This window comes from Poecilia formosa, unplaced genomic scaffold (genome assembly GCF_000485575.1).
Source record: "Poecilia formosa unplaced genomic scaffold, Poecilia_formosa-5.1.2 Scaffold25, whole genome shotgun sequence".
Classification (NCBI taxonomy): Eukaryota; Metazoa; Chordata; class Actinopteri; order Cyprinodontiformes; family Poeciliidae; genus Poecilia; species Poecilia formosa.
Genome location: NW_006799964.1, coordinates 1,439,122 through 1,459,921, shown reverse-complemented (window position 1 = coordinate 1,459,921; position 20,800 = coordinate 1,439,122). Strand labels below are relative to the sequence as shown.

The 20,800-nt window shown below is 37.3% G+C and overlaps 1 protein-coding gene across 8 annotated transcripts; it reads left to right on the top strand.

Annotated features, from left to right (window-relative positions):
• Positions 1–50: 50 nt before the first annotated feature.
• On the top strand, positions 51–10,944 carry rmi1 (RMI1, RecQ mediated genome instability 1, homolog (S. cerevisiae)). Of its 8 annotated transcripts, none has more exons than XM_016669489.1 (9): positions 51–252; positions 632–851; positions 2,926–3,036; positions 4,409–4,558; positions 5,833–5,903; positions 6,075–6,198; positions 6,313–6,394; positions 6,927–7,098; positions 8,448–10,944. In XM_016669489.1, exons 2-9 carry the CDS (start codon positions 690–692, stop codon positions 9,616–9,618), a joined length of 2,043 nt encoding a protein of 680 aa, XP_016524975.1. In that variant the 5' UTR covers positions 51–252; positions 632–689; the 3' UTR covers positions 9,619–10,944. The 8 variants fall into 8 exon arrangements, with proteins under 8 accessions (XP_016524975.1, XP_016524974.1, XP_016524973.1 ...); XM_016669488.1 differs by having other exon boundaries at positions 51–300; XM_016669487.1 differs by having other exon boundaries at positions 51–300; positions 426–851.
• Positions 10,945–20,800: the final 9,856 nt, after the last annotated feature.

Genomic DNA, 20,800 nt, shown 5'->3' with positions numbered 1-20,800 from the left:
GTGTGGAAATATTGCCAATCATGTGAAGAGGGACGTTTCTAACGCCTTATTTCCGGATGTGGATATGCAAAGCTGTATTTCTAGTTTATCCCGTAGGTAAAAAATAATTTACCTGTCAGCCTGATAGTAATTTGCTTGTTGTTATAACTTCTCTTAAAGTAGGCTTGTAATGTTTTATTGGGAAATCGTTGTGCTCCGGATGTTCTGAGGCCATGAACAGCTATTCCCTCGGTCTTGCTAACTGATGTTTTGGTTAGTCAACTTTGGCGCCTTCGTTTCGTACTAGCTCGCCTTGTGGATGTAACGCTTTCATTTTCTGCGTAGGTAACTTTACGCAACAATTACTTGAACATGCATACTTTTCTTAATCACAGTATATAATTGCTCTTGTTTTTGATGCCTCTTCTTTTTTTCTTCTTCTTCAGATTATATCCACGCTACACGTTCATATTAGGCATACTTAATATGATAGGTTCTAATGGACCCATACCTCTCACACTCCTATGACAATGGATTTGTATCCGTTGTATAATTCCATCCTGAAGTTAAGAAAATCAACTAAATGGTGATAATTCTAAATTAAAGACGGCTGACATAACAAAGTTTAAAAGTTGTCTGTATGTAATTCCAGATAATAGAATACTTGCAGAAAATAGCTGCAATATAAACTGCAGAGAAAGTAGAGGAGGATGGCCCCAGAGACACCGTCAGTAGTACGGGCTACTCAGGCCTGGCTGCAGTCCTCTCGCCATGTACAGGTTCCCTTTGCCTGGCTTGAAGCCTGCGTTGAGTGGATTCAAGGAGAGACTGGAGGAGCAGATCATCTGTCTCAGCAGCAAATCAATCAGCAGGTAGGTACAGCCAGGTCATCACACTCTGGTCTGACAAATCACATCAAAACATTCATTTCAGTACTGTTTCTGTCTCCTTCTTTCTTACTGTCTCTTCAGGTCACACAATTGCTCTACTTGGAAAACATCCATTTGTTTTTACACAGCATTCAGAATGGGCCAGAAATGCATAGTTTAAATCTTGGCGTCAAATGTAATTTCCCCCACCCCCAAGTCATACTAGACTTGGGGGTGAATAGACTATATTAAAAAAAGGGCAAATATTGCTATTAGGAATGAAAAATAAAGCTAGACTGAATAGCTCTCAAATCTGTATTCTTCTCATCCTGAACTGGGCACAATTGGTGCTAAAACAATTGCTTTTAACACAATTAATGTGCATTTGTGTCCTGTCTAATGTGTCCATTTAGGCAGCACTATCTGGTTATTTACTTTTATTCCCATAGATATGCATCAAGAAATCAGCTGGTGAGTTGAATGGGACTTGATTGGACCTGACCTGACTTTTTCTGATATTAAGCATCATACAAAACTACCAGTATAATGTACTACAAAGGAGGAGGGGGAGAGTTAGATACTTTAATAATCAGTGAGATGTTTACAATAAAGGGGGAGAAAGCAGAGATCTAAGATGCTGTTTTAAAGGAAACTATTAATTGTTTAGTGCTGTGGGTTAGTCAGGGAGAGAGAGAGAGAAAAACATTTTGCAAATAATGGGAAGGGTAAACGGAGAACTACAAAACTGGTCCTGTTTTATCCTTTTGAACTTTTTAACCTCTGGTTTGGCACATAATGTAATGGAATGTAATGTTGGCAATCATTTAGAGAACTCCCAGTTATAGTAAAATGTTACCTTCTTTGGAATATACATGAATACTGCTGCTTTTTAGAATGCTAACTTCACCTACCTAGGCCCGGAAGACCATGGAAAATATGTAAAAAAAAAAAAAAAATTATCTTATTTTATAGTTAATTAAGAAAAAAACATAATCTTTTGAAATTGTAATTTGTACATTCAAGCTTTGCAAAAATCAGATCAGTAATTGACCACAAACCTCAGTTCATCTCTCGCTAAAACTCACGGAGAGTGTAAGGGACGTGATGGTGATGGAAAATGGCATCATCATTGAAATATTTCGTATTAACAGTGTGCTTGTTTTTATAATATTATGCAGCTTTAGTAGTTTTTTTTGTTGTTTTTTTTTTAATTTGCAAATGAGAATTTTTAGAAAAAAATGTGAATGTTCCATTTCCCAACTGAAAGCATTTTTGCTTTAACTTTGAAAGCCCATTACCATAATTACTTAATAGTTACAACCGAGAACAATAAGATCAAATCTCGGTATGTGCCGATCATGTGGAATAAAATGACACCTCCTCGTCTGAAAATCCCTGGTTTCTGTTGCAACAGATAGCGGAGAAGAATTTTAGTGTAAACAGCACGTATCCATCATGCCGGGTGTCAGCTGTACCAGCTGGTGGTGGCGTCATGTGGGGTATGTTTTCTTGCACTGACGCATCTCTCATACGCCACAGTGGACTGAAATATTGCTACTGAGCAGCTGTGTCCTTCCAGGGCCAAAGTCTATCTCTTTTCAGATACTTGTCGAAGATATTGCTTAATTTTTCGGGGGGTGGAGGGCACATAGTCTCGTTATGGTTCCAGGACGACCATGTTATCAGTTTATTAAGGTAGCCCACATGGTTCCCAGATGCCAATCATTCCAGAGCACTTATTTATTTTTTTTTTTTAATTTTATTTTATTTTTTTTGACGCACACGTACTTGTGCAGTCATTGGTAAGAAATGAATAAGCTGCAGGGATTTGATCACGCTACTGAGTCAATGCACCTCAAACACCCCGTGACGAGGCTAATATTTCTGTTAAATCATTGCTTTGACTAACTCAGACTTTAACTCAGACTTTTCAACATGCATCATTTGACCTCCCGTAGGGTCAGTTTTGATTAGCCATCTGACAATGAACAATAATTCCACGGTCAATCGTCTGTGTGAAATTAAGAGATTTGGTACGAGTGTCACTTAAAACTATCTGTTTGATGCTCAATTTTAGGTCTTGGATCAGTGGCTCATGACAGATCTGAGAGACCTGGATCACCCAGTTCTCCCTGAAGGGCTCGCTCAGGCCCAGAAGACAGAACTCAATGGCACCTTTTGTGTCCAGGTGCTGTGTTTTTTTTTTTTTTTTTGTTTTGTTTTGTTTTGTTTTTTTTTCTTAAATGCATTATTTTCTCTTTCGCTTGGGATTGCGGAAGTCTGACCAAAAACCTAAAACTATATTTAAAAAAAAAAAAAGATGATGAAACAACATTTTGTGTTTAAAAAGAGATCTACAATATTTTAAGCTGTTCCTTAACTGACGACAACTGCAGTTTTTTATGAAAACCACTTGAGGCCTAATCTAATAAAACAATAGAATGCTTCATTTTAAAATACTCATTACAGCGAAAATAAACATGGTTTCAGGTAAGTACATATTCATATTGCCAACGTGACCCATTATGACTGCAGAACTATGAATTATTATGAGTATGGATGCTTTGTGTGGCATAAATATCAGCAAATTAAGATAAATCAGATTTTAGCTAGACAGCACGCAGACCGGTTGAGAAAAAGATGAGCAATTATATAACCGGTGTTGCTGCCTTGTTTCATCATATTAGGTACATTTCCTGAAAAAAAATAAAATGTGAAAACTAGATTATTGAAGACCAAAATGGTAAAAATAAAATCAAATATATTTTAGTGCGGGTTATAATCTCAGTCCCAATCCTTTCCCTCCTCAGCTTTGGCTATATGTTTTTGCTTATAATCTCAAATAAATATGGAAACTCAGGAAATAAAGTCAAACAATAAGCCTTGTTGAATTCATTATAAATAAAAACATTATGAAAAAGGGGTACAAGTTCCTTAAATGCAGAAAACAGCATTGTGTCAGAAAACACTTGAAGTTTTTTAAAATTATTATTTCTTTGGAAAGTACTTTGGACTCCCCAGAGGAAAATGCCTTCATACCGCACACTTCTGCCTATGATTGACTTCTGTGTTCATTTGATGTACTATTTTAAGCAAAAACTGTTACAAAAAAAAAAAAGAAGAAGCGCACTATCTGTTGATTTGCAGTGCATCTGGTTCCGAAATTATTTAAACACCAACCCAAGTGTACAGAAATACACATCTCAGATCCAACCTTTTCTGTCTTTCTCAAGCAAATATTGAACCAAATTAGGGAAATTTGTGGAAAACTAAATACACCCTGAATACATTTCTTACATTAAAAATGGCTTAGAATCCCAGAACCACAAGTTCAAAAGCGTCCAAAATGATAGTTCCTAGACTAGGTATAATTTAATATTTTTCCTGATAGTCAGGTATGGAGGGTTAATCGAATTTTCATCCATTACAGTACAGGCAAAAAAATTAAACTCGGCCTCTTAACCAAAAAGTACAATGTGGAAAAAAAAAGCTACTGGATGATCACAAAATAATTGTGAAGGCAGCATGAACCACAGCTGATTAGTCTCCTTTTGCTTCAGGTTGACTCATTGCTGGATGTCAGTCAGCCTGCATATGGTCAGCTGCAGAAGTGGAGGGGTACAGACTGCACCAATGATGAGGTCTCCGCTGTCACACAGACCACTCAGAGGCCCTGGGAGGCCAAAGCGACCCGCATGCTGCTGCTCCAGGTCACTGTCACTTCTCCGTTATGGCTTATGAGAAAATGCATTTCTGTGTTCTTTAGAAATGAAAAGAAACAAGAATGCCATGCCTTCTTACATAAACACGTGAAAGCATAGGGAGAGAACATAATAAGTAGGTTTTCTCAATCTCTTTTTTTTATAACAACCTGATTTTTTCATTTATTTATTTTTTTCAAAAGGTTTCCTTGGAAGAGGGCTTTAATTGAAGGCGTTTTTCATTGACGTACTTACTGGTTTTAGCACTTTGACACTAAAAGAATATGAACACTGAACTTCTGAATGGCTGCACAATATTTGCTGCTAAGACCCCACTTCATCTTTTATTCAGTACGATGGTGAATGCGTCTGCTGCTCTTTCTGAATCAGAGTGATAGGATGCAGTCAATGAGAGCACAAAGAGGAGTAAATTGTAGAGATGTCTTATTGTGATGTTTATCGCAAGACAATCATTTTCTTTGAATTTGTGCATACTTTATAGCGCTAACATTATTTTGAAAAGTTTCAAAAGTTCCTTGTTTTTTCTGCTGCTTATATTTTTCCAGACTAAAAGATTTACAGCACATAACTGAAACAAAATCTTTACTTACACTTTGTGTGTAAAGACACATAACCCTTTTTCTCTCTGTCTGATATTTATTTAGACTAAATCGTTCCTGTTTCAGGTCCGTTTGGATTACCAAAATTGTTTGTAGAATGCTAGAATTATAAAGGTTTTTATTTTTTTTAGCAATTACTTTCATCCAAATCAAAAGTTTACATACAGAATAATAACCATAAATTTAAACAGCTTTGGTATTTGGATTTTGTAAGTTTCTAATTAACTTAAGGGCACAGATGCAGAGGAGACACACGTCAGCAACATCTCAAACATAGTGCTTGAACTGCACGTCATTAAAAGCAAAAATTGATGTTCCAAATGAACAGTAATCCCAAGCATACAGATAAATTATCTACAAAGTGGCCTTAGGACGAGAAAGTCAAATGTTTTGGAGTTACCATCACAAAGCCCTGATCTCAGACTAATTATACAATTTCTTTCAGTCCTAAGAAAACATGTGAAAAATGTCTGAAGTTGAGGAAAGTTAAACAACAGCCTTAAAAATTCTTATTCTCATCCTGGTATCTAACAAGTCATTTTTAATTATTATTTGTTGTATGTAAATACTGTAGTTTTTTTCTGTGAATTCTGCAAAGGTTTGAATATGTGAATGCTAAAGATGCTGCATCTAGCATGAAAACATGATATATTTGCTCTGCAGATTACAGACGGAGTTCAGAGCTTGGAGGCCATGGAGTATCAATCCATCCCTGCGCTCAGTTCAACTCTCAGGTTATCAACAGACTTATAAAGCATTAACTGCTTAACACTTTCTATCTTTACAGAATCACCAAACATTCAATAATTATAACTGCTACAGCTTGTTTCTAATTCGTGTTTTCATATTATTGTGTGCATTTTTAGCAACTTGTTAATTTTCTAAGTTGCTGTGAACTTTCTTAGGCCTGGAGCAAAGCTGCAGTTGCAAGGCAAGATGGTTTGCAGACTTGGTGTTGTGTTTTTGGGGCCGTCCAATGTAAAGATCCTGGGTGGTGAGGTGGAGGACTTGGTGGAGAGGAATACTCAGGTTAGCTTTGCATAGAGATGTTGGATTTTTCTTGTATTTGTTCTGAATCTTTAAAACTCGTTCTTTCTGTTTTTTTTATAACAGTAATTGCGCACATCTATTATTCCACGACAGGGCCGGGTGTTGTGCCGGACGCTGGGCCTCCCAGAGCCAGAGCAGCAGCAAGACGAAGAGGCTTCGATGCAACCACGACAAGGTGGAACCACAAGAGTTTAAGGATCTTTGATGAAGGGCGATATGAACATTTTCGTAATATGTTGTGGTAGCATTATATTAGTGAGAAAAGGGATGACAAAAAATATGTTTATTACTTTTCAGTCTTATTTTAAGTAACTGGCTGTGACTACATGCCACAGGAATCGCTGCCCCACAAATGCTGCTGTTGAAAAGTATATTCACATTTGAAATTGGCTTTTTCAGAACACCAGTCACATAAAGAAGTTTGATTTATTCTCATATTCTCATTTTCTGATGTTTATTAATGCTCTCATGGAACAAACAGTGGCGAAAACAATACAAATAACAATTTTGAAAATGCTGTCAGTTTTTCAATTTAGTATGGCAGCAATAAATAAAAATTCATATAATATATTTTTCATGATAATCACTACAATAATGATCCACCCATATTAAGTAAATTAATGTTGTTATAATAAAACAGCTAGATGAGAATACCCCGTCTTTTGTAATAAAAATGATCATAATTTTATTTTTTTTGGTCTTTGAAGACAACCAGGCAGTGGAGGACCTGGAGGTGGACGATGCAGAGCTGCTGGCCAGTCTGGAGGAACACAGTGAGGCTGAAGTCCTTCAGGTTCAGCCATCTAGAGATAGTGGTTATGGGACCGTGCAGGAGACCTCGACTCTGTCCTCCGTTGTCGGGGACATTGTCTCATTCAGGTCAGTGATCAACTGTCCCAATATGTTGTGCTTAATTTTTTTTTTGTTTGTTTTTTTTGTTCGGTTATATACAAGTAAAATTAAATAGTTTACATACTCGTCTTTGAAGAAAATGGACAAAATGTTGGGGTGACATGTCTGTGCTTGATCTCAGGTTCCCATTATTAACATCATGCCACTTGGTACAACAAATGCAATACCTACTCTATGTAACATCTCCACTCTGTATTTTAACTCTCAGAGAGTTTCCAGTTGGGCCTCTCTGGTGTCTGTCCTTCTTGCAGATCCAATCATTTACATCCCAATTTCGGTCCATCACATTAAAGACCAAATCATGCCCAAATGTAACAATTTCTTCCAGGTGCTTCACTGTTTTGTCAGTTGGTGTGTCTCTGCTGAAAAACAAGCTCCATGTGTCTTGGCAAAGGACTGCGGTAGAGATCCACCAATCCGTTCAAGTGTTGGCCTGCCAACACCTATTTTAGACTCTTTTAACTACTGTAATTTAAGGTGATGTAACGTTTGCTATCACAATATAATTTTCTTGCCTTCTTGCCATAATCAGTATATAATTGTTTATTTGAAACAGAGGCGAAAGCACAACGCCTGCAAAAGAGTGGTCACCGTAAACCAAGATTTTATATGTATTTTGAAACAAAGACAGAATTATTACTATTATTGTTTAGGTTCTTATAGTTATTACCACATCGCTAAACCAAATTAGCTTAGCCCAAACAAGCTTTTAACACTTCCAGATAATGTTCCATGACAGACAGAGATTGAAAGCTCAGGATGATTAAACAGAACAATTTTGCCATAAAACATTCAGCCTTCCTGGTGTCTGTTGAAAGTCTTGCTCTCTTGCTTCCTCACAGCCTGAATGAACCGCAGACTTTTTTTAGAAAACATAGTTGCCCATAAAGTAGCCTTTTAAATTTCTGTGCAGTCCTATGATGGTATTTTAAAAACAAAACACTGAACTAGCAAAAATAAGTCTTATTCAGTAACAACTTCCCATGCCAACCATGTCAGTGCTTAACCTTTGTTGTGCTTATGTTTGGTGCGTTTACTGGTTCGAAGAAAAGTTGGGATTTTTCAGTTTCCAACAGACTGGTCGTGCTGGAAATCAGTTTGTTCTGATTGTCTACTAATTTCTTGTTACATGTCTAGATTAAATTGGAAAACAATTAATAATTTCTGTCACGGCTTGTAAACTATGTTGTTATATTTCCATAAATGCAAATGTAGCAAGTTGGGGTCCATAATCTTACAGCAGCTACTGTATATCTTATCAGAAACATTTTCTTTGCAATATTTTGGAAAATAATTGGTTTATTTGTATCTTTTAGGAGTCAAACTTCCTCTCCTTTTCACAGATCTGGTTCAACACAAACTAACAGGGGTGGGTCAGTTCGAAGAAACGAGGATGACGAGGACCTCGTTGAGTTGTTCCACTCTGACATGACGGATCAAAATAGCCAAGAAGACAACATGGCAAATGACGAATTTCCTGATGAAGACTTTCCCCTGGACGAGTTAGACAGCGTTATTTTACAGGAAAGTGGAAACGTTGACAACGATCATAGAAGCACACATCAGAATAACAGAATATTAGAAAATCAAAGCGGTGTGGAAAGAGCAACAAAAGCCCAACCTGTTCGATTTGAGGCGCAAACTTCACATGGATCTGGGACATTTGAAGGGTCTGTTCCCTCCAGATCCCTGAAAAGAGATCATCAAGGATTCATTAGGGAGGCTTCAACGACGTCCAAAGCCTTCTTTTCTCCATTAGCCTTAGAGACATCCAAAGAGTTGGGGTTGGGTGTTAATGATGACGATTTTATGGATGAAGACACGGACTGTCTTTTTCAAGAAGTTGAGCCCAATCCGGTGCAAAGGCAGCGGCTTAGGGGACTGTCTCAAATCTCTGCTAAAGAACAATTTGGAAGAGCTAGAGAAAGCAACACCAGCTCTAGCCTTTCCTGGATGTCCCCAAAAACTGTGACTGGAACACCTCAAGAGAAAACTCACAGTTTAAACGCTGCAGAAGGTGATCTTAGCGTCCCTGCACTCACTCTGACATCTGCACCTTTTACCTATTTATGCTTACTTGACAAGCTTCTGTCTAAACCACGTTCACAACCCACTGAGGTCCGCGTCAAAGCCTTCATTGTGACTCTGCTGGGAAAGCTGACCAGCAGTAATGGAGTCTGGAGTGTTTCTGCTTCTATATCTGATGGGACTGGTTACCTGGATGTGGAGTTATCCAATGAGGTTTTGACAGGCTTACTGGGGTTCTCCGTAGCAGAGAAGACGGCTCTGAAGCGCGACCCGTCGCGCAGGGGGGAGCTAGACTCCGGCATGCGTAGATGCCAGGAAGAGCTGGTGGACATGTGCTGCATCATGACGATCGTCGCGAAGCCAGGCGACGGGAGAGCCGTGGTGGCCAAGGCTCAACCAGTCAGCGAGAGAGTGCTGCGGGAGCTGGAGCAGAGGGTGAGGGAAAGTAAACGCAGCTGAGTGGAAGTGGGTGAAAATGAGAAAATTACCTCCAGTGGAAACGTTAAATTGCCCTTCGGCAGAGATGAAAAATTGCCAATAAAGCTATGATCAAAATTGATGATCAACCTGGCCCTCTGCTACATTTTTGACAGCAGAAGGTGTGAACTGGGAGTCTGATGATCTGATGATCTTGTGTTGCAATGCATCCCATCTGCTATACGCGAACGCAGCATTCTGCTGTTTGGCATTAGTGGGTTTAATTCTTCTATTTATTGTGCTACTACAGGTTGTAGATCTACTGTGTTGCGTTTAGTTTACAGAAGAAAGAGGGTATCTAAATACTCACATGCACCTATTAGCTGAATGTTGGTTTAAACAACCCAGTTTTAAGCATGACACATTCTGTGCAGCATTGAAAACTACACAGAGAGAAGAGCGGAGACGAGAGTAGGGATTCGGGGGTGTTCATGTTCTGATTACAGTAATGAATTGCCAGTCTATGCATTCATGCAGCACGACCATTACTTTTCACTGAAAAGTGATTGAATAGGCAAGGGCAGCATGGGTCTTTAATAAACTTCCTCAGAGGAGAATGAAAGGAAAGCGGGGGATAAAGGAGAGGCGATGAGCTTTGATTATTTCTCTCCTCTCCAGAGCCACGTCCATGGTTTTGGTTTTAAATGTAATGATTTGTTTGTGTTTTTTATTTTTTTGCTCCAAGTACTGGAAATAAAAAGATATCAAAAGGTTTATCATATCAGACTTTGCTTCATGTTTTTTCCACTTGTATCTGTGAGCTGGGGGAATACATCTATTTAAGCTTTCTTTTAGTAACTAAGTTACTATTGCGCTGACGTGTTGCAAAACCAGCTCTTTCTCTCCTACTTCATATGGTTTGTAACGGTTCTGTTATAGCGGAAGCACCTTGCTGCTGATATTGAAGGGTCTAAACTTACCCATCCCATAATTTGCGCGAGGTTTGTAACGGGCTGCTTTCCGGTGCAGCCAGTTATTCACAGTGAACATTCATTCATACTTATTATCCACCGCATTTTTCACAGGATATTAGTTTTTAAATTATTCTTCTTAAAAGCCAAAGGTATTTCCTTTGGCTTCCAGGCATTCATAATGAGGTGATTGTTCCAAACCCTTCCACAAAGAAGACCTCTCAATCTCTGTTCCTATCTAATGTACTGTTTACACAGTAAGGCATAATTGTGATGTTTATAAGGAATTGTTTTTTTTTAAAACTGTTCTATGCATATATATTCAGCCCCAGAGTCAATACTTTGTAGAAGCAATTACAGCTGCAGATCTTTTGAGGTTTCATGCCTGTGCCAGTTTTGCTTCTCTATAGGATAATTTTTTTTTTTTTGCCTCTCGAGCTCAACCAGATCGGAGACTATTTGAGTTCTGCCAAAGCTAACAATTCGATTTAGGTCTGGCCTTTGGTTGAACTATTCTAAAATGTTAACATGCTATAAAATAAATCAATTCATTGTAACTCTTGCTGTATGTTTATCCATGCTTTTTCACTATACACAGCATTTAGCAATTAAGCGAGAAAGCTATCTTTTGGTTATGTTGAAGAATTTTTGAACAACTTCCTGATCTTAACTCTGGGAATATTTTTGGGGACGACCCTGTCCTGTTTGAACACAGCTGAGCCCCAGTGCACAAAGCGGTGTCCGTCAAGACATGGATGAGCAAAATTGAAGTGGAAAGCCTGAGTGGCCTCTCCGTTGCCTCAACACAACAGAGTAGATTAATTAGAGCAGATGCTGTGCTGTTTGTCCAAAATCAGGGTCTGATTTTACTAGTGTTCTGGAAGAGTCCAAAACTTTATTTTAAAGCTCTTCCAGGAATGTCTAAGCTGCTACAGATGCCAAGGGTGGAAGAATATCAGATTTACCCCTGTGGATTAAAACTGGGATGTCACTCAGGGTTAACTGTGCATGAAGGCAGACAGATGAATACTTCTGGCAACATATAGGGTGTGCTTTCTCCAGGCATCTCTGGTTTATCTCCGGATATTGCAGTTTCCCCTCACGGTCTAAAACCATGTATCTAAGCTAACTGCTATAAATTGCACTTAGGTCTGGGCATGTATGTGTGTGAATCATTGTCAGATGGACCAGGAACTTGGCTGCAGTGTGTCGTGCCGGTCCTGTATTGGCTGAAGGGAATGTGCTCCAGCTTCCCTGTGATCCTGAACGAGGATCAGATAAAATTAGAAAATAAACAAAAGGGAGGAGAATTTCTGCGAGCATAATGCACAAACATAAAACACAAGGAGCGAACTAATGGTCTTACAATTAATGTTGTTTGTTTGTGGCTTCAGTTTGTTGCATTTATTTGGAGCCATAAATATTTTTACTTTGATGGAATGCTATAAAAAAATAAAGACCCTCGTGATCATATGATTCCTGGTTTTCTCTGATCCTGAGAGATGAGCACCCCAGGTGGTGGATGAACTAATGCAATTATCATGATTTAGTGAGAGCAGTGTGCTGCTCTGTGATTGTTTCAGAGGGTTGAGTCTAAATTCAGCACTGAAAGGAGGTAATCTGACACTTTTGAACGCATGTACATAGTAGTTTATTTATTTATTTATTTTTATTATTAGGTTTTCTTTCTTTGCTCATGGTGTAGGCATAGTCTACAAGTCATCTGGCTCATAGTGCAACACAGTGCTTCAGTGAGCATGAGATGCCATTTTCACACATGGATTGGTGACCACACAGTGTGAATCTTTAAGTGAGCTGGAGAAGACTTTACGGAGCAGTTCAACTCTTTCTCTTGTTATTTTAGGAACTATCAGTAAGCACAAATGGGATCTGAAATAGTGTTGCATTGTGTGACTACATCAAAACAATGTTATTGCATGCTGGGCTTTTGTCTATGCAATGCACTGATAACACAACAGTACAGTCTTAAGTGGACTGTGTGGACAAAAACTCACAATTTTAGTGTGATTTAGACTGATGCAGATTCTGCAACCTCTTTGAACTTTTCTCTTAAAGTCACAGTAATACCACAGTAGTTTATTGGGATGTTTTGTGACAGACCAAGTCAAACCAGGGATGATTGTAACCCTGGGGGAGTTGTAACGCCATCAGTTCAACCATTTAGGGAACAGAGAGGGAGTCTTTCAGTGTTTAGCTGCTCCCTCCCAGCCCTTCATGGTGGATGTCAGGTGCTGAAAGCTGATGTGATCCAGTGTTATTGAGGGAAAAAAACAGAAGATTTTTTTCTCTTTTGACCAGAGGCAAACTTTGTTTGACCGCTGGAGTTAGGCACCAACAACCCTCATGATCCCAGAAGGGAAAAAAACATGTTGGAAAATGGACACATGGTAAACTTTGTTTGGCACTTACGTGGTTATTCTAGAATCATATGACTAATGTCAATTAATAGCTTTTCAAACAACGTGTGTTGCATTTGTCCTCAGCTAATTCCAAAGCACAATGCTAATGCAGTTAGCTAAACGGTGCAGGGCGTGGTTGTATTAATTTACAAAAACGTGGCATTAGTCAAGAAAGTAATCGATGCTATTATGGATTGTAGAAAAAAAAACAAGGGTATTTTATACAACAGTTTGAGAAATCCCCCAAAATCAAGGAGATACAACCATCCTTTGTCTGCCATGTTGATTGGAAGATGATTTTCAGTGTTTTTTTTTCTTCTTGTTTGTTTCTTTTTTTAACAAAAAAAATATCCTGCAAAACTCGCTGTGCATTTGGGTTCAGTTCTATTTCGAACCACCTTTCACTAAGTAGTGAAAGGTGGTTCACCACTTAGTGATCTTTAGTCTTTAGTTCTGCAACTAAATAAGCTTCCTTGCTACTCCTCCGAGCAAATGTGTTTTATTTACCAGTGACCATGTGTTCCTCACAATAACAGAAAAATAACACATATCCATAATGGCTCCTCTTTCACTCGTCTGTGATTACAATGTCACACCTTCTAACAGCAGACCTTTAGAGAGCTCAAATATCTTCTTTATACTGTAAAAAACTCCAGAAACACACCTGGATTTGTATCATCTGTTTATTTGTAATAACAGATGATACAACAAATTTGAAGTAATATTTCTCAGACCCGATGACATCTCAACAAGCATCTCATAAAATATATTTATGCTGAAAGATTAATATAAAGATATGAAAACATAAGAGAATATCTAACACTGCAGGATCTTCTGTCAAATGCTTCAACTACTGTGTTTTATTCAGAACTTTAATTTACCGACAATAATTTCATGATCAGCATGATGGCCATTACACGTTTTTAAGAACATAAAGTTGTATACAATTTTCATAAAATACAATTTACTTTGAGTCTTTTCACAAAGTTTAGTTAAATCAAAGATTCTTAAGGCTAAAAATGCCTGTGTGTGATAATGAGCAAAACTACAGGAAGGAAATAGGAATGTACATTAAAACCTGATGTTTTACTGTTTACTGTTGTGTTACTGTATGTTCCACGTAGACGCAGGTTATTATCCTGCTCTGCAGTGCACACTTCCATTCAGGTAGCCGCTCTCGGCTCATTAGGGGCTAATTGAGTTGAATGTCTAAATCAGGACCCTGCCATGCATGTTGATGGCCTGTTATGAACTAATGAAGCTGGATATAGGAAAAAGGGCGGCCAAGAATGAAAAAAAAAGAAGAAGCCAAAGGCAGATACAAGTGGAATAAATATTGGAGTAAGTGAAATGAGGAAGAGGAGCTTTGTCTCAGCAAAGATGTTGCTGCAGTCAAACATCTAAAAGGCTCATGAACAGGAAACTCACAATGGCTGTTTATTTTCAACAAAATTACAATATATGAGTGTTGTATTCCTGCTGGATGAACCAGAAAAGGAGAGAAAAAAATAAAACTAAGGTCTAGTTGTTCTTCGTCACAGAGCAGAGGGATTTTTTTTTAAACTTTTGCTCAGCCTAAAATATAACGTATCCAATATAACGCAAAAAAAACCCCTTCAAATTCTTGTCTTTTTATTAAATCTAATTATTTCAGTTTCACAAACCTTAAGAAGCTGCCAGCAGTCATGAACAACAACAAAAGCTGAGGCTTATTTTGTTCTTAGTATACAGTATATGATTTATGCGCATGATTTGAAACTTAAAAGTTTTGTAAAGCTCAAGCACAAATTAACCCAATTAGATTTCAATGAGCATAATTTAGGAAGCTAATCCAAAAAAAACCCATTTAAATTAAGTACTGTAAATAATAATACTACTAAAAGAAAAAAAAAACACTTTCACTCCAGTGCAATGCTTTTACTGTAATTAAATTCTAGCTAATTAGCTATACTTTATTTACAGGTTTGATTTCATTTGTGAGGAGAGCGAAGAAGAAAAAGGACTCGAATGAAAAAAGATTGCTAAAATTTCTTTCTTTTTTTAAAAAAAAAACGTTCTTTGCTTATCAACTATAATACTTGTATCCTGTGAGTGTGTGAGTTCATTGGAGGACTGGACAGCAGAATATGATGAGGAAATTACAATTTTTGAGTCTATAAGAGTTTCTCATGCAGGGGCACAGGATAATTGATATATTTCAAAGTCTGCACAAGAAAGTGCCTCCCTGCCCTAATAGCTTTCCATTTTGAACCTTATTTTTTTTAGATTATGTTAGTTTTCCACTTCTGTGTTGGTTTGGAGTAGTCAAAGGAAAAAAAAAATCATCCTCTATGAGTTTTGGAAGTACCTTTCCCAAATTACTGATAGCAGGCAAATGAAGGAGCCTAAGACAGGAAGGACAGAGCACACACATCACTACACAGAGCACCATGAGCACCGTGATAATTTCTCTAATGTTCATCTATCTGCACTCTGCCAATTACAAATATCCATGGAAAAAAGTACATGAGCAATCCTAATGCTCTTTCTGCTGTAGCAGCTGTAATTTTCTTTGCCCTATTACATTCAGTAATGAAAAATCCACTTAGACAGCTCAACTTCTCTTTTAGGCCTCCATCAAAATGAGCAAATGGTTTCTCGTCATGGCAAAAGCATACCTCTTTATATCTGTGCATGTGTGTGGGACTCTGTGTGCCTGTGCATGCGTGTGTGTGTGTGTGTATGCAAGCTTTTTTTTATGATTAAGATATGAATCATTAAAGAACAGAATACGAAAAAATGCACTTATTTATTTTGAATTGGCCTCTTCTGGATGGATGGACGGACAGACGGATGGACACTTAGAAAAAATCCTATTTTACCATGGTCCTCAATATAAAAAATAATTAAGCATTATCAAACGCACACACACACGCACACACACACACACACACAGATAACTCATGACATCTTACTGTATGTGTTGTATCTATGTCAATATACAGAGAGATAAGTTACTGATGTTTTGAAAAATAGACTAGAAGTAACTTATTTTTCCCTCAAACAAAATTTAACTACAACTGAAATTCTTTGTAGTTTCTATTTGCACAAAATATTGCATTAAAAATTTACTCCTCTAGTTCATAATTGTGGTCATTATGATTTGCTCTAAGTTTTAATCATGAAAGAAAAACCAATCTCAGAAATACTGACTAGACAAAACTAACACATTGAAACTGTGCCTGAATGAAAATTTTGGAGTAACTCTTTTTTTCCAAATGGTTTGCTTTGCTTTTGAGCTACGGAAATTAATTTGAATTGTTACAGCCTGACTTAAATCTTCATAAGAAAACAAAATGTTTCTTTTAAAAGGAACTACATTGTCTTCCTCAATTATACCAGCGAAGTAGAGAGAGAGTCACTTCTAAAACCTGACCAGAAACTAGAAAAATTTGCATGTACCGTAAAGATGGTCTGTTTGAGGAGCAAAACCTAATTATTCACTGCTGTCCTAAAAACTCCCCAAAATAAAACAAATAAAAAAACAACAACAATCTAATCAAGCTTAGCTAAAAAAATAAAATAAAATAAAAATAGGTGAAATCAAACCAGCTGTGTTCCAGTTTTTTAGATCCATATAACAAGGATTGTAAACAGTAGTAAACTATGTAGATCAACTGATCATTAGACTCAGGATAAATGGTGTTATTTATTATTCACATGTAAAGAAACTGCTAAAGCCACTTCACAAAAGTCAAAATGAAATATTTGTGGTCATTTAAGGCTTAAACATGATTGAATGATGGCAGATGGGCCATTTAATGCATGAAATAAGTTGGATGAGACATATTGATCACCTTTGTGATTGAAATAAAGGAATTACTTCGTCTTTCAACCTTTCTTCTTTTTTTCATTTCATTTTTATTATTAGGTCTGTCATTTAGGACAGTAAATGCAATAAAAACCAGACTCAGACTTTTCCGAATCATAAATCAAGATAGTTGATATTCCACAGTGGACGGTGTTAATTGTGTAAGATTATAAACATAAAAATAAATGGAGGCACATTGTAAAGAAAAGCGACGCTGCAATGGTAATTGTACGTCTGCACCTCCATATTTCTTATATAATTTTGCTGTGACCTCAAAATAAAATAAAGGTTTGACCTAATCATCGCCTAACAAAGTAAAATCTAATGAGGAAAAAAAAAAATTAATCACATTAATCTATGGAATTTTCTTTACAGTAAATATCACGAGAATCACATGAAAAGATCACAATTATTTTTGAAGATGTCCTACTTCAGTTATGGCAAAACCATTAATCCGGTGCTCAACCTCTTATGGATGACTCAAGTGAATGATTAACTAGACTTAATAGGAAGTCCCATTAACAAAGTGGCTTTGAAAGCGTGAAGACAAACGATTGACAGGCCAACAATGCCGCTGCCCCCTCTCCCCACATTCTGCTCCCGTACCACCAAGTCATTACTACCATTTCAATATGAGCATGATGCACTTGAGATTCAGGGTTTAAAAGAAAAGAAACAGAGGTACTATATAAAGACATGAATGGATGATTTTGCTATGACAGGAGAGAGAATTATTCACTCCCCTCCACTTGTCCTTTCTTTCTTCAGAACAGAGGCAGCCTGTCAGGCTGGCCATTAGGACAGTAATTTGACAAGCTGTGCAGAGTGCATTTACTTTGCCCTTACACCTCCTGAATATCCCAAAGCCCAGTTCTGTAGCTTCAGTTCATATTAAGACAATAAAGAGCTGAAAAAGACCACAGCGGACGGACGGAAGACAGATGGTGCATCGATCTTATGTTCTGATCGGGTCAGCGAGGCTCCCCGACCACGACGAAAAACATGGGGGACGAGTGGATCTGGACACACGGTCACAGAAAACCTGCCAAAATTTACCGAGGCCTGAGAGATTGCAGATGTTGATTGGTTATTAGCCACTGCTCATTAGGCCAGACAAATGGCTTGCAGTCATATATGCCATTAAGATTTTAATTTATGTGCGTGTTTATTAGAAGAGATGACTTCAATACAAGATGCAGGAAATGAAATGAAAGGTTAACATCAGGAAACCGCATGGGGAGAAAGATGGAAGTAAGAGGAAATGAGATCCATTAGAAAAAACTACAAGGTGAGATGGAAAGAGAAATTATTCGGTGGTTAGCAGTGAGCTTCTGTGCGGAAAAAGGTTGTGTGAGGATTTGATATGTTTTATTTACATTTGAACAATTATTGAAGTTTCCAATTTAGTCCTCACAGCATTCTTTATTAGATGTTGCTTAATTTTTTTTTTATACATCTACATACGTGTTAAACATCCTCATGTCGAACATGCAGGTGACATAAGGTGTCTAAATGTTACATCACTGTTTTTCTCATGTTGCGTCCTTGATATTTCCTCAGAAGACAAATCTGCAAAAGAAATTAGTTACTGAAATAAATGAACTTTTCGACAATGTCCAATAATGCTTTCAAGAAATGTTTTAGAATATATTTTTTAAATATATATATTTTTTTCTAATATTTATTATTACACAGGCATGAGAGGAACTAAAGAACATCTGACTGGAAGAGCAAAGCAACAGGGAGAGGGATGCAGGTAACCCAGCATGGAAAGCGACATGCTCTGGAATGATCTGACAAAGAGGTTGCAGACGCTGAGGAGGTGATTCATTGTCATGAGAACTATTCAGTTAACAGAATGGCATACCTAAATAAACAGGAAGCTTACAGGAAGGAACAGAATAGAGCACAAAGTACCTGATGAAGCCTCAAACTAAAGACTAATACAAACACGAATCAACCTGAATAGCACAGAAAAACAAAAACAAACTGAGAAAGACAAGCAAAGAGTAAATCATATCCTGAAGGCAGAGTTACCCCAACAACCCGAAGGGATACAAACACAAAACCAAAGTGAGTAACAAAACACAAAGACTCACAGACAATGACATTTTGGTCTAAAGCTTGAATTCATGAAGGTGAATAATATTCAGTTCAGAATAAAGGTTAAATGACAAAGATGGTCACAAATAGCTTCTCCTTGTCAGTAAAGCCAAGTGAAATATGCTCCATAATCATAAATATTCCTTTACAAGCACTTCCTCCAGGAGAGTCGGGTTTAATACTTTTGGGCCAATTTTGGTATCTTCTGAATAGTTTACTGTTATGTTAATTTTGAAAAGGCCTGTGAATTTAATCAGTTATTAAACCTCAGTTCTTTTTCTCAGTTTAGTTTCTGTTCATCTACAGTCACACATACAGAAATGCACGAATGTGTAAAAGTAAATAAGAAAATAATTGCAAGTTACTTAAGCAAGCAAATTTAAACAATCAAAAATCAGTAGTTAATTTATGCCCATTCACACATAAATAACAAATCTTGGGTGCCTAAAGGGACATAATCAAGTTGTATTAATGGATCAGATCAGAAATGGTCCAGCTGGCTGATAACTGTTGCTCGCCCATTAGAATGCATTATCACACCCTTGCAAATGTCTTGCCCTGTAACCACATTTGTTTTTATATTGATGCCAGAAATTCATCTTTGTATATCACCAAGTTCTCCATGGAGTCTACTTGAATCTGCAAAAGAATGAATCCAATTTTAACATTGGGCGCAATCATTATGTATTTTTTTTTCTCTGCTTCCTTAAAGCAACATGATCTTTTGTTTCTGATTAATGGTTTGTTCAAGATTTTTCCAAGAATCATTCCTCCGCTGCAGTTTGCACAGGTCAAAACAAAAGTTCAACAGCATGCATTAGTGCCTTTGAAAAGTTATAATTAAACTGCCCCTCCTCTTTGCTCCGTCTCTGACAGGCTACTCAATTAAATAATCAGTTGCCGAGGAAAACTGGGATGCTTTTCACTCCGAAACCCATTTTGATTGAGTTTGAGGCATCAAAAAGGAGAACTGAAAGACAAGGGAAGAATTTTTATGGATGTGTGATGAGGGTGGCCAGAGAAAGCAGACAAAGTTGAGAAAAAAGCAGAAGGAGAACGAAGAGGTGTTTCCTGATGATGGATGGCATGAGGAGAAAGTGACAGGATGTGGGAAGTGAGGAACATAGCACAGAGAAGGAGTTACAATTTCTCCATGTTATGATAGAGACACAACGAAGGAATTAATGTTGCCATTTATAAGACAATATGGAGACAATCTCACTTGTTTCTCTTTAGTTAGAAGCAGTTTTGGCAGTTTATGAAACGCTATATTGAATATATTTGAGTAAACATTTTTTTTAGGGTTTGATTTCATAATGAATTATAGGTCTTAGAAAAATAAAATACAGCAAAGTTCATGTAGCTTAGCATATGTTTCAAAGCACTTTCACTTATGATGTAGAGACTTTTTGAACGTTTTATAATAAATAGTCGAAATCACGCAGACTTTTAATTGTTCAAGTTTATAACCACACAGCCAGTGATTGTGAATTTCAGCAATTCAATGACCTAAGACAACGATAGACCCCCAATTCTCAACAAGTATCATCTTAAGGCATTATGTAAGGTCAAATCATAGAACGCTATATAGATCTAATTTGATCTAAATACATTTCAGATCAACTAAATCATTCAGTCAATCATAGCCATGCAAATTATAACATTGTGCATTCAGACTGAGTTGATAAATCACATGGAAAACTAGCTCAGTCTAACAAGTGACTTTCCTGGACAGAATAATTGACAGAGCTATTTCTACCTTTAACACTATATGTATTCTCTGTCTTTCTTTTCACATGTCTTGACTTTTTTCAGTGCAGTCCTGCCTCAGTGCTGTTCTTTTAAAGTACTAAAGATTGAAAGAAGTAATCCTGCTATTA